The 14,839-nt window shown below is 45.2% G+C and overlaps 1 protein-coding gene across 3 annotated transcripts in view; it reads right to left on the reverse strand.

Moving 5' to 3' along the window:
- ESCO1 (establishment of sister chromatid cohesion N-acetyltransferase 1) overlaps positions 1–14,839 on the reverse strand; it is a 61,017-nt gene that overhangs the window by 16,156 nt on the left and 30,022 nt on the right. For all 3 annotated transcript variants that reach the window (XM_038766605.1, XM_038766606.1, XM_038766607.1), the window contains exon 7: positions 13,824–13,955. In XM_038766605.1, the coding sequence (XP_038622533.1) occupies positions 13,824–13,955 (132 nt within the window). The remainder of the gene's footprint in view (positions 1–13,823; positions 13,956–14,839) is intronic.

Consider the following 14,839-nt stretch of genomic DNA (forward strand, 5'->3'; position numbering starts at 1 on the left):
GAGTATCAGCAAATGAAGCAGGCACACGTGAAAATCTTATTTTTCAGATTTCCACAATAACTGGGTCATTGCTATAATCGGATTTTGAAATAAGGCAAACGACTTTCCATTTTTTGCATGGGCTACGAAATCCATCTTAAGGAACTACTTAAGGGCTACTACTCCATCTTAAGGGCTACTAAATCCATCTTAAGAGAGCCCGCGCAGACGGGAAAACCACATTTCCTTAACTCAAGGTGTATCAATTTCTTGAGATCCAATCGTTCGGCCCCTGGGGTTTGCTGCTTATGATTTTGCAGGCTCTTTTTGGCGTGCTTACTCAAATTCTCCTACCGGTGTCAGAATGAACTTTTCAGGCTGATCTTGCCAAAGGAACTCTTAGCTATTACCCGCTACTGTCCTATTTTCGAGAGACTCAGCGAAAAAACCATCTGTAAGTCTAGACTAAAAGAGGAAGGAGAGAGAAGCAACTTCATGAGAAACAAATCAAAACCAGGCGTAGGAATGAGTGGGCTAGACTTGTTGCCTAGGAGCTCTGCCCGAGTTCTTCGCCGCCCCATTCTGCCCTTACCTCCGACTCACCTGCTGCCCCTGCACTTAGGCCGTGGCCACTTTCCGGGAAATAGACTGCCACTAGTCCACCTTGTCTTCCGTTGCCGGAGATGGAGGCAGTGGGAGAGGGAGAGATGGAGCGGCTACTTGGGAGTTACCTCATCAGTCCTCTGTTGCCAGAGTAGTGAGAAATTCAAGAGCCAGGGAGTAACTCCACTTCTAAAGCCGGGCAGTTGCGTTTCCCCCCCTTCCCTTCTGTAGGCCATGGCTCCTCAGTCAGTCAATCAACTCTCCTCAGGGAGTTGCGGCCAACAGCAATAATTTTCCTGCTTCTTAGCCCCTCAACCCCAACCCTCGTGGCAGGCCAAGAAGTACTTAAGTCATTATTGCCAACGTACTATCTTCCATGTGCCGGGAGTACCAGCCAATGGCCCCTACATACTGGCTGCTGGTCCAGACATTTTAAGGAAATGAACCTCAGAAGCAGGGACCAAACAAACACCAGATAAAGGACCAAAATGCAGGATTAAAACCTGAACTCAACCCAAAACCAAATGCCACCAACAGATGAAGACGACATCAACGTTCTCTCTGAACTGTTTCCGGAGGGAATGCCATGTGTACTTAGTTGAAATAATGGGCTTGCCATGTGTAGCCGAAATGTACTTTAAGTCCTAGCACAATAAAAATCTCCGATCTTTAGGGGCTTGGAAATCAAAAGAGACTTTAGGCAGGTATTATGCTATATAACCTCTTTGGCCAGTGCTCGGGATGGGCATTAGATATGAAAATTCTGCACAGAGACTGGGAAATACAATATCGTGACATTTAAAAATACATAATGTTTGGCTGGGATTGATTTGACATCAAATTTCCGAAATTTTTCGTTTTTAAATAGTATTTCTAGCCACTTCCTATGGGTAAACCAAAGACCTATAATAGGTGGTACGAAACACTTAAAGCGTCACTCCTCCTACGTGTGACAGGGGTCCATTAGAAACTTCAGTGAAAACCTGCCTGGATATCAAATGCCTAATTTGTCATTATTAATCGTAGTTGTTTGGGAAAGTCCTCATTAGCAAAAACTGTCTAGAAGGATAATTGGTCTGCAATTCAAATAAATCAGAGATCTACTTCTGATTTACATATATTTCACAATTATTTTATGCTCTAAAGGATTTTTCTGTTCAATGGCCAGAGAAGAATGAGATCAGGAACAGGATAAAGTTCCTACTCAGAATTCCCATTCAGTCAATCAGTCAATGGTATTTATTGACCACTTACTATGTGCAGAGCACTGTACTAAGTGCCTGGGAGAGTCTAATAAAATAGAGATGGCAGACACATTCCCCGCCCACAACAAACTTATAGTCTTAGAAGGGAGACATATTTTCTCTTTAAAATCCTCAGGTACAGATTAAGTGATCTGAAGAGAAGAACCGCTCTTGTTCTCAGAAGGACCTTGCCTACTTTACTTTTCAGAGACTTAAAATAGTTCTTCGGTACATTTAAATGCACCTTCAGAAGTGGCACTTTTTCACTTGATTACCACCTTTCTTTCTGGGCCGCAATGACTACAGTAGGCATCATCTGACATCAACGTTTCCTAGCCCATGGGTCACGGCAAACTAATATCCCGAAATTTTCCGGTCTCAGCTATGACAACCCTGCTCAAACCACTAAAGGGCACCAGAATTGTCAAACGCATGGTTGAAATTCAGTACTATCTGCCACGGGGCAAGCTTCCTTACCTGGAAGAAAATCATTATTACTACAGAGGACACCTCTGCACACTCCTCTTCTCTGAGGAGATTCATTTACATGACCAGCAATTCCCTAGGTGGACTCAATCAGCCAATTCTAGGGAAGGAGGGGGGTGAAGGGGTGGCTGAGGAGAGAAGAGAAGAAATGGCTGAAGTCAGCAAGAGAAAAACTTCCTCTTGGCCCTAACTCCGAAGATAATTAAGCTCAGACTCCAGCTTGCAGCTAGATAGGCTCTGTAAGGGCCTGCCAATGTGGGAAGGATTACGTGGAGATAATCAATAGTTCCGGGAGTTGGGAAACCCTGACTGAATTAAGGACAAATCTCAGATTAGGGACAGTCTGCTGTTTTAATCCAGAGTTTTGCTTCAGTTTCCCTGTCGTCATTTAAAACTTTGATTGTTCAGGCTACGACATAAGATTCTGTATGTGATGCCTCACAATGCACACTAAATACATTTAAGACTCTTTCTTCTAGAAAGAAGGTGCCTGTAAATTCTGTATGCTGAAAACTTTGCTTTCTTGGAGGGAATCGTGCTATTATTTTGGGAAGAAAACTGAAGCAAATTACTTTCTTCCTCAATTGCCTGCCTCCTGGGACTCCTGTGAGGCAAAACCAAAGATCGATCAATCAATCAATGAATGTGACTTATTCGTGGCTTACTACTTTCTCTTCTCTCTACCCAATTTTCATTCATTCAGTCATATTTATTGAGCGCTTACTGTGTGCAGAGCCTTGTACTAAGCGCTTGAAGGACTATGGCAGACATAATTCCTGCCCACAAGGAGTTCACAATCTAGTAAGGGAGACAGACAATAAAATCAGTTACAGATAGGGGAAGCAACAGAGGAATGAGGAAATTGAGGAAGCATACATAAATACTCTGTGTTTGGATGGGCTGAATATAAAAGTAGTTAGAGGGTATGAACGCTAATTCATAGGCAGTGCAGAGGGGAAAATTTAAGCGCTTAGTACAGTGCTCTGAACACAGTAAGCGCTCAATAAAAAACGACTGAATGAATTAAAATTGGATAGGGAGAAGAGAAGTTAGTCAGGGAAGGCTACCTGGAGGAGATAGGATTTGGAGATGAACGCACAACCAGTAGAAGTTTCTGAGGAGTGGGGAGATGTGAGCAGAATGATTTTCAGAAAAATAATCTGGGCAGCTGGGTGTGGTATGGACTGGAGGAAGGGCCAGGAGATTGATGCAGCAGTTTAGGCAGGATATGATAGATGTTTGGACAAGCATGGTGACCGTCTGGGTGGAGGGGAAGGAGTTGACGCTAGAGAGGGTAGAAATGACAGGATTTTAGTGACTGACTGGATAAGTGGGTTGCCAGGGAGAGAGATGAGTCGAGGATGATGCCTAGGCTGCAGGCTTGCGAGACAGGGAGGATGATGGTATTTGTCGACCGTGTTCGGAAAGTCGGGAGAGGAGAGAATCTGGGTGAGAAGATGAAGAATTCAGGGCACGTTAAGCTGGACGTGTTGGTGGGACACCGGGAAGAGATATCCTGGAACCAAGAGGAAATGAGAGACTGCAGCGGAGAGAGGTTGGGGCTGGAGAAGTAGAACACACAGGATGGTGGCGGCTACTGACCAGAGCGTGTTCAGGATGCTTGGCTGAAACTGTTCCTAAGGTCGCAGCAAATGTGAAAACCTCCTGGAGTGTCCACCTTTGTTATGGAATGGTTTTGATTGGGGAAAGCTGGTTGTGCTAATGGCACAGAGCTTGTCAAAAGCCCTGATATAGTCAAGGGGGAGCAAGGTCGGAGCTCCTGCCCTGAAATGTCCCCTCTAATGGCTAGAAAAAACTGTTCGCGGACAGCCCCGGTGTTCGATTTAGGGGCCCGACCCTAGGCTAAAATACATGTGCTTGGAAAACACGTCACACGCTGCCACTTTAGACCGTCTCCACGACTGGGATTTCCCAGGTTCCGCAGCTGCTGAACAATCTCAGGCCCACGACCAAATTACAACAACAGTGACAGCAAGGACTCTCTCCTGCTCTCCTTGCTCTCTCTCTGTCTCTCCCTCAGTGCTCCCTCATCTCTCCTGCTGCAGCTGGCAGGCTGCCACTTCCATCTTAGACTAAGGCAGGATGAGAGCCAACATTTTCGGGGTGTGCAGATGGCACCCGGGCACAGCCACCACGGGGCAAGGCTGGCAGCGCGTTCCTTCACTGATTTTCCAGGAAAAGCTGACACCTGCTTCATCACATTGCGTGAAGCGAGTGACCAGGTGGTCCTCCTCCCTTAGATCAGCCAAGGTACACAAGTCCCCCTATGCATCCTCACAAACTCCTAAGCGCTTAGTACAGTGCTCTGCATACAGTAAGCGCTCAATAAATACGACTGAATGAATGAATGAATGAAACTCCTTGCAATTTGCCCCTGGGCAAATAGCTGTGGAAAGTAGGCAGGGAACTTTTCTTTTTATCAAATACTGGCCCTGGCATTGAAGTCCAAAATTTGCTGTAGTTGGGATAAAAATGCTTTTCTTTTAATGGTACAGGGCTGAAGCCATCATTTAAATAAGAGCCTGAAAATGCTTTTGAAAGAAAAAAAAATCTTCCAAAGCAGCCTAACCTGGGAATAGCTGGCAATATTTGGGGGTAAATCAATAATTCGTGGCAGAAGCAGCGCTGCCTAGTGAATACGGCACAGGCCTGGGACTCAGAAAGACCTGGGTTCTAATCCCAGCTCCGCGACTCTGCTGTGGATCTTGGGCAAATCACTTCACTTCTGTGCCTCAGTTCCCTCATCTGTAATATGAGGATTAATCAATCAATCATATTTACTGAGCGCTTACTGTGTGCAGAGCACTGTACTAAGCGCTTGGGAAGTACAAGTTGGCAACATTAAGACTGCAAGCCCCATGTGGGACAGGGACTGTGTCCAACCTGACTCGTCTGTATCTATCCCGGTGCTTAGTAGAGTGCCTGGCACATAGTAAGCGCTTAACAAGTCCATAAAAAAATTCTTTGTTCTGCTTCCAAGTTCTTAAAGTGCCTGGAAAACACCTACCTAAAAGCTCTGTTTTGATTGTAGACTGTAAGCTCATTGTGAGCACGCAAGGTGTCTGTTTATTGTTGTATTGTACTCTCCCAAGTGCTTAGTAGAGTGCTCTGCACACAGTAAGCGCTCAATAAATACGACTGACTGAATGAATGAATGGTGCGGACGCCAAGCCGAGGCAGCGGGATCCGGAAGACTGTCGTCTTAGCAGCTTCAAAGAGCCACCAGGAATTCCGATTCCGAAACAGTTTCTCAAAGTGTTCAACCTAGTTAATTTGTATCCATCCCAGTGTTTAGAACAGTGTTTGACACGGAGTAAGTGCTTAACAAATGCCATAAAAAATGTAAGAGTGCTTCTGGATGAATCAGGGGGCCAAGGAACGGATGCTTACTTACTGCTCTTACGCTACACTGTGCCCGCCCTGCCTTCAAAAGTCTTTTTGTGTTTTTTTTTAATGATATTTAAGCGCTTACTGTGTGCCAAGTACTATACTGAGTGCTGACGAAGAGTCAAGGTAATCGGGTTGGGCACAGTCCCCGTCATCAATCATCATCATCAATCGTATTTATTGAGCGCTTACTATGTGCAGAGCACTGTACTAAGCGCTTGGGAAGTACAAATTGGCAACATATAGAGACAGTCCCTACCCAACAGTGGGCTCACAGTCTAAAAGGGGAGACAGAGAACAAAACCAAACATACTAACAAAATAAAATAAATAGGATAGATATGTACAAGTAAAATAGAGTAATAAATATGTACAACCATATATACATATATACAGGTGCTGTGGGGAACGGAAGGAGGTAAGATTGGGGGGATGGAGAGGGGGACGAGGGGGAGAGGAAGGAAGGGGCTCAGTCTGGGAAGGCCTCCTGGAGGAGGTGAGCTCTCAGCAGGGCCTTGAAGGGAGGAAGAGAGCTAGCTTGGCGGATGTTGGGAGGGAGGGCATTCCAGGCCCACATGGGCTCACGGTCTTAATCTCCATTTTACAGATGAGGTAACTGAGGCACAGAAAAGTGAAGTGACTCGCCCAAGGTGACGCAGCAGCCAAGTGGTGGAGCTGGGATAGGAACCCACGTCTTCCTGACTCCTGGGCCCGTGTTCGATCCACGAGGCCACACTGGACATTTCCACCTCAGTCCATTAACTTGCCCCCACGGTGTTTTGGACGGGTAGGGCGGCCTAGCTAGCCCACTCAGCCGTCTCTTGCCTCCTGCCAATAATAATAATAATAATGATGGCATTTATTTATGATGGCATTTATTAAGCACTTACTACGTGCAAAGCACTGTTCTAAGCGCTGGGGAGGTTACAAGGTGATCAGGTTGTCCCACGGGGGGCTCACAGTCTTAATCCCCATTTGACAGATTGAGGTCACTGCGGCCCAGAGAAGTTAAGTGACTTGCCCAAAGTCACACAGCTGACAACTGGCAGAGCCAGGATTTGAACCCATGACCTCTGACTCCAAAGCCCGGGCTCTTTCCCACTGAGCCACGCTGCTTCTCTATTTATTAAGCACTTAGTATATGCAAAGCACTGTTCTAAGCGCAGTGTGGTCTCCCCCAGTGCCGCGGGGGTTTGGCCGCCGACTGGAATCTGCGCGAGGCGGTTTTGGGTCCTCGCTGTGCAACCCCAGCGGGCTTCGAGTCGGGGTCGGACAGAGGTTCAGGTCGCCCCGGTGTAGACCGGGGTGGCGATCTCTGCCGCCAGCATGGAAGCCAGGAGCCGGCAAGGCGGGAGCAGGGGAGACGGAAGGAGTGCCGCTCCTTTTGGTCCTTTTACTTCCTCTTTCTTTCACCCTCTTTTCCTCGTTTCCCCTCCATGGCCCACCCCCAATGGACGCCCTTTCAGAGCTCCTTCCCTGATTCAATCACTCAATAGTATTCACTGCACGCTCATTGTGTAGACAGCACTGTATTGACTGGTTGAGAGCTTAAATCAGAGTACATGGACCCAATCCCTCCCGCCATGCAGCTTACAATCTAGCGGGGGAGGCAGAATAAGTTACAGAAAAGGATAGTGCTAAGTAAGCGTAAGTGCTGAGGGGTCATTAGACTGTGAGCCCACTGTTGGGTAGGGACTGTCTCTATATGTTGCCAACTTGTACTTCCCAAGCGCTCAGTACAGTGCTCTGCACACAGTAAGCGCTCAATAAATACAATTGATTGATTGATTGTTAAAGTGCTCCCTCCTCCCCCTCTAGACTGAATTGATTGATTGATTGTTAAAGTGCTCCCTCCTCCCCCTCTAGACTGTAAGCTAATTGTGGGTAGGAAACATGTCTACCAACTCTGCTCTCGAAGCAGCGTGGCTCAGTGGGAGGAGCCCGGGCTTTGGAGTCAGAGGTCATGGGTTCAAATCCCAGCTCTGCCAATTGCCAGCTGTGTGACTTTGGCCAAGTCCCTTAACTTCTCTGGACCTCAGTTACCTCATCTGTAAAATAAGGATGAAGACTGTGAGAGCCCCCCGTGGGACAACCTGATTACCCCGTAACCTCCCCAGCGCTTAGAACAGTGCTTTGCACATAGTAAGCGCTTAATAAATGCCATCATCATCATTATTGTATCCTGTTAGTGCACTGCACACAGTAAGCACTCAAAAATACCACCGACCAAACGGTACAAGTTCCAAGTGCATAGACCACACAGGACGGAATGGGGAAATGAGAGAATTAGTCAGGAAAGGCTGCTTGGGGGAAATCCGACTGTGAACAGGACTTTGAAGATTGGGAGAGCGGTGGTCTGTCAGCTATGATAGGGGAGGGAGTTCCAGGCCAGAGGCAGGACTTGATGATGACGGTGATGATGCTTACTATGTGCCAGGCACTGTAATAATAATAATAATAATAATGGCATTTATTAAGCTCTTACTATGTGCAAAGCACTGTTCTAAGCGCTGGGGAATTTACAAGGTGACCAGGTTGTCCCACGTGGGGCTCACCGTCTTAGTCCCCATTTAACAGAGGAGGTAACTGAGGCCCAGAGAAGTGAAGTGACTTGCCCAAAGTCACACAGCTGACAAGTGGCAGAGCCGGGATTTGAACCGATGACCTCTGACTTCAAAGCCCGGGCTCCTTCCGCTGAGCCACGCTGCTTCCCAACTCCCCAAGCGCTTAGTACGGTGCTCTGCCCACAGTAAGCGCTCCATAAATACGACGGAATGAATGGATGAATGAAGCACTGTTCTAAGCGCTGGGGGGTTACAAGGTGATCAGGTTGCCGCACACGGGGCTCACAGTCTTCATCCCCATTTTACAGTTGGAACTGAGGCCCAGAGAACTGAAGTGACTTGCCCAAATCAATCAATGGTATTCATTGAGCGCTTACTGTGTGCAGAGCACTGTACTAAGCGCTTGGGAAGTACAAGTTGGCAACATATAGTGACAGTACAGACACTGTACTAAGGACTGCGCTTAATACAGGGCTCTGCACACAGTAGGCGCTCAATAAATACGAATGAATGAATGAATGCCTGTGAGAGAGATGAGAACCAGGTACAGTGAGTAGGTTGGCTTTTAGAGGAGAAGAGTACAGTCTGGGATGTAGTAGATGAGCAAGTTAGGTAGGAGGAGAAGTGCCTTTCCGCTAATGGTAAGGAGCTAATCTTCAACGCAGAGATGGGTGGGCAACAACCGGAGCCCCCCGGGGGACTGAGACTGTTTCCAATTCCCACCTACAGCGGGAACAGTACGGTGTGCAACACACGATAAGCACTTAATGAACACCGTTACTACTTTTACTGGAGGTTTTTGAGGAGTGGAGAAACGTGTGTGAATTTTTTTTTCTTCATTTTTAGAAAAGTCACCCAGGCAGCAGAGTGAGGGCTGGACTGGAGGGAGGAGAAGGTGGAAGCAGGGAGGAGGTTGATGGTTTAGTCAAAACAGGATAAGACAGGTACCTGGATCAGCCTGGGAGCACTCTGGAGGGTGAGGAAGGGGTAGAGTCTAGAGATGTGAACTGAATTCATTCATTCATTCACTCAATCGCATTTATTGAGCGCTTACTGTGTGCAGAGCACTGTACTAAGCGCTTGAAAAGTACACTTTGGCAACATATAGAGACGGTCCCTACCCAACAGTGGGCTCACAGTCTAGAAGGGGGAGACAGAGAACAAAACATATTAACAGAATAAAATAGATACAATAAATATGTACAAGTAAAATAGAGTAATATAAATAGAGTAATAGTAGATAGAGTAATAATAAATAAATAGAGTAATATTGAATTGAATGAGAGGTGAGTCACGGATAATGCCAAGGTTACAGGTTGGTGAGGCAAAGAGGACGGTGGTGCTGTCTACAATGCAATGATGGAATAGAGAAGCAGCGTGGCTCAGTGGCAAGAGCCCGGGCTTTGCAGTCAGAGGTCACGGGTTCAAATCCCAGCTCCGCCAGTTGTCAGCTGTGTGACCTTGGGCAAGTCACTTCACTTCTCTGGGCCTCAGTTACCTCATCTGTAAAATGGGGTTTAAGACTGTGAGCCCCCCGTGGGACAACCTGATCACCTTGTAACCACCCTAGCACTTAGAACAGTGCTTTACCATAGTAAGCATGGTACTAAGTGCAGGGGTAATAATAATGATGGCATTTGTTAAGCGCTTACTATGTGCAAAGCACTGTTCTAAGCGCTGGGGGGGGGTACAAGGAGATCAGGTTGTCCCACGTGGGGCTCAAAGTCTTAATCCCCATTTTACAGATGAGGGAACTGAGGCTCAGAGAAGTTACGTGACTTGCCCAGGGTCACAGAGCAGACGTGGCGGAGCTGGGATTAGAACCCATGACCTCTGGCTCCCAAGCCCGGGCTCTTTCCACTGAGCCACGCTGCTTCTCTAGGTCAGACGGTTCCTGCTCCACATGGGACTCACAGTCTAAGCGGAAGAGAAGGAATAGGTATTTTATCCCCATTTTACAGACGAGATACCTAGGCCACAGGCACGGAGATATCAAGTGACTTGACTCACATCACACAACAGGCAAGTGGCAAGACCGGCATTAGAACTCAGGTCTCCCACCACACCAAGCAGTTTCTCTGCTGCCTTTCTCTTACCACCTTGAACCTCTAAATCACGTACTGCGGAACTACGGAACTGCCCTACGTGTTAGCTGCTGCTTAGAAAGTAGACAGAGCATTGCAGAGACACACCAAACTAATATTTCTCTCAATTTAAAACTGCCAAAACACATTTTTAAAGTCTTAAAACACTCTAGGCTAAAATGGGAATCTGGCCTTTGCCCGACTAGCCCAAGTTTAACAGGCTCCTAAAAAGATAGCCAACGTTTTTCAGATCAGTTCCTGGCTGTGGGACCTCTGGCTAGAGTGGAACAGTCATGACAACACACTCCATTTGGCACACACCTGGGCAGACAACGGCAGTCAGTAGTTTTCCCAGGCAAAGACACCAGCGGAGACCTTAGTTTTGCCAGGGTCCCCTCAGTAGCAAGCTGTAGCCTTTTGTGTTACCAATAGCTGCAGAAGGAAAGCAAGATGGAGAAGGGGATCACGGAGCAAAGGGGACTTCTTGCCAAATCAGGAGGCTTAGTGGATACAGCCCAGGCCTGAGAATCCTGCGTTCGAATAACAGCTCTGCCACTTGTCTGCTGGGTGACTTTGGACAAGTCGCTTCACTTCTCTGGGCCTCAGTTACCTCACAGGTGGGACAGGGACTGTTTCCAACCTGATTAGTTTGTATCTACCCCGGAGCTTAGAACAGTGCGGGACACACTGTTACTATATAAATCCAACTGCCCTGTATACAGGAAGGAGATTTGGGGCCAACCTCCCGAGAGTCCTAGGAATAGACCACCCCATGAGAAGAATCTGATTTTCCTCCAAGGGCCAGAGCTTCCATGTAACAAGGAAACACCACCCTTGAGACAAGACAAGGCTACCTCTGCTTGGCTCTTCTTCTTCTCTACGGACTGAACCAGAAAGCCTAGTTCTTTCTTGTGCCTGAGGTCCTGGAGGCTGGGTTCCATATCCCAAGTTGAGACCCCAGGCTGGGTGAATTTGGGGGAGCGGGAAGAAAAAGAGGCTTGGCACAAGGGTTATTGAACTAACCCACAACATCATCAAGCATGGAAAAGCACTGCCCAACACACCATGTTCCTACCAACAACAGCTGCAACAAATTGCTGCATCAAGGAAAAGCTGTTTCATTCTAAGCGCTTTGAAGAAAGTTCCGTTCAAATGAAAAGATTCGCTCTCCAGACCTCTGATACATAGAAAGGCATCAAAACTGAACGGACCAGAAGATCTAAGAGGTTCAAAAAACCCAGAGCAATCAGCAAGCACTTTCAGTTCAACCCACCCCTGCAGAAGAAACAAGTATAGAAGATCTACAGTATCTGCAAGTATCGGAGACCAAAAGAATCACACTCCAGGAGCATTTCTGGTGTCACAGTTGAGTCAGGACTGTGCTCCTGCAATGAGGATTTAAGAGTATAGCCTAATTTTCTAGAAAATTAAAAAAATAAAGAGATTTTTTCAGTTGCTCTTTAGGTTTAGATTTTTCCATTAGAAAAAAAAAAGGAGACACAATTATCATATAAGCCAAAGGAGATCACCTGATAAACTCAATTCCTTCTCTACAGTTTATTAAAAAGTATAACCTGTAGCTCCGTCCCATCAAATTAAAAAAAAAATTATTGCTCAAATCTCTGAGTACCAAATATGCTAAAATGAGTTTCAAGTTGTATTTTTTTTTAAAAAAAAACAACAAAACAGAGGAGTTTCTTTCTCTTGTCCTGTGAGACTGAAGTCTGGTCTGGTTTGGAGAGTCATCCATTACCACCAAAATGTCTTAAAGTTTTTTTCTCGTTCTTGCCTTTTGGCACAGAACCTTCCCTTGGTCGCTCTTTCATATAGAGAATTGAGAATTTCGCCCCAATTACAGAACTTGCTCTAATGGGTGGATCTTTGCTCGCCAGTTCGGTGTATAAAAATGGCTTTCCACCACGTTGAACTAATCTGAATCTAATACTACTTCTTGAGCCTAATAATAATAATAATGATGACATTTATTAAGTGCTTACTATGTGCAAAGCACTGTCCTAAGCGCCGGGGAGGTTACAAGGTGATCAGGTTGTCCCATGGCGGGGCTCACAGTCTTAATCCCCATTTTACAGATGAGGTAACTGAGGCCCAGAGAAGTTAAGTGACTTGCCAAAAGTCACATAGCTGAAAATTGGAAGAGCCGAGATTTGAACCCATGACCTCTGACTCCGAAGCCCGTGCTCTTTCCACTGAGCCACGCTGCTTCTCTGCCAAATACTCTCTATTGCATGAGAGAACATTTACTTCCTTGGCAGCGAGGAAAAAAGGGTTCTGCGCCTGAAAAACTCCGAGTTAAACTGTGAGTTTGCTGAAGAGAGTTACTACAGGCACACTGGGAAAAGGACACTTTCAAATGATAATCGGCCATCAGCTGCAGATTTTTCGTGTGCAGTCATCTAGCAGCAATGCTTGCTTTTGGACTCAATCTTTAAATAACGGCACTGATTTGTTTAGGACAGGAACAGTTACTCGTTTTAGGGATGGCTCAGACAACCTAATTCCAATATTTCCTACTCTGGGTAAATCGGACCTTTCACCGGCAGTTTGGTGGCTTACTATATGAAATAAGTCGGTGATCTCAGCAGTTCAGATATCCTGGAGGTCTTACCTATGTGAGTGTACAATACTGAAGGTAACATGTATAACGCACATGGAGTCTTCTGCATTCTATTCTACAATTCAGACGTGAGAACAAAAATCGTGTAATAGCTTTTGTCTAAAATAGCCAATTTTAGACTGCTTGAAATTTAAAATGTTCAAAAGCAATGCCCAAACAAACCAACCAAACATGCGTATAATTGAACCAGAAAGTACTTAACATCTCTTCTCCTTGCACTACTAAGCTGAAAAATGCTAACATGCAATGGAAAAAAATGTTCCGCATACTGCATACTTCTTATTAAATATCATTTCTATTTCATGAATGCTTAAGGAAAATCTTGCTCTCCTACAGGGTGAGCAGACGGTTAGCTATTTAAGCACTTACTAGATGCCAAGCACCGTGTAAAGTGCTGGAAGGCAAAAGAAAATGGAAAAATCATACGAATGGCATTTACAGAGGAAAAATTCCAGGATAAAAAGTACTGCCCAAACCGTAAAAATACTAAACAGATCAATTAAGGGTTTGTGGCAACTTCTGTAAAAACCCAGAAGGGAAACAAACAAGCAAACAAATAAAAGCCCACAAAAATTCCCAAGTGGATTACAACTACTTTTTTTGGTAGGAAGATAAGAACAACAATATTAAAAACAAAGATTTCAAATAAAAGCCTTACTTGAACTTGTTTTCTTTGAAGTGAATTCTTTGCACAAATTGCACATATTATCCACTATGTAAGAAAAGCACTGATCCAAGAAAACTTTGAATTTTGGTTTGGGCATCTCCCTAAAATCTTAAGTATCTGTTGGCTGCATTTTATGGTCACAAAGGTTTCTTACCACATATTTTACAGCACTTATAAACTGGTTATGGAAGAGCAGGTGCTGTGTTTCATCCTCTGGGTTAGAAGCTGTGTAAAGCATTCCGCAAACAGCACAGGAAATTGCTCCAAATCTTTTTTGTCCTGCATCCTATTTAAAAAGAAAAAAGCATGGTTTACCGTTCAAAAGAATGCTGGATTGAACTGAGCATAAACAGCATACTCAGAGGGAAAAGGGAAAGAAGAATAATCTGACAGTTGCCTGCATCTGAAAATGGACGGGTGGGGAATGTTTTCTGAATAGACAACAAACTGTATTTGCTTGGGAAAAGAAGGATTTCAGCTTCGAGGATCTTTGACACCACTCTCTCCAAAGAACAGAAGTTTCACTGCCAGGAGAAATACTGTAGGCTATCAGCTCTCCTTTAATGCATGTTCTCCTTCATTAAAACTCTGTCCGGGAGCGTACTCTTAACAACACACGTCCAGCTAGATGAAACGTAATGGGATTTTGAAAAAAATAATAAAAAAAAGATTGGCGCATAGCATGGAACATCATCAAGAATGAGTCCCAGGTTCCAAGAGAACTGGGTGGTTTCACTATTTAAAAAAATACATTCTTATGCCCCAAATGCAAACATCTTTTTCTTAAAAAAGGGGGGGGTGGGTGGGAGGAGGGATCCATCGATAGCTATTGGAAGACCTACTTATTGATTTTTAGTGACAGCTTCCACAATATACGGTCAAAATTTTCAGCATACAAGAATTATACTTCAGCACTGAGGAAGAACAATACCGATTATTGAGAGAAATACCCTGAATACCTTCTCTGAATTCTACTTGGCTTAAAATGTGTCACTTTCCACACAATTTTTAAAGGCACATTTATTCATTTTTCATATTCCACCTTATGAGTAAAAATCTGAATGGTAGAGTCAACATTGGAATTTCCCAGTCTGCTTCTAGTTGCACGAAAGGGGAAAATCTGGGAAAAATCAAAAAAATATCTTCTGTGGTTTAGATGGATGGTTTTCT

The sequence above is a fragment of the Tachyglossus aculeatus genome, chromosome 25 (genome assembly GCF_015852505.1).
Source record: "Tachyglossus aculeatus isolate mTacAcu1 chromosome 25, mTacAcu1.pri, whole genome shotgun sequence".
Taxonomy (NCBI): Eukaryota; Metazoa; Chordata; class Mammalia; order Monotremata; family Tachyglossidae; genus Tachyglossus; species Tachyglossus aculeatus.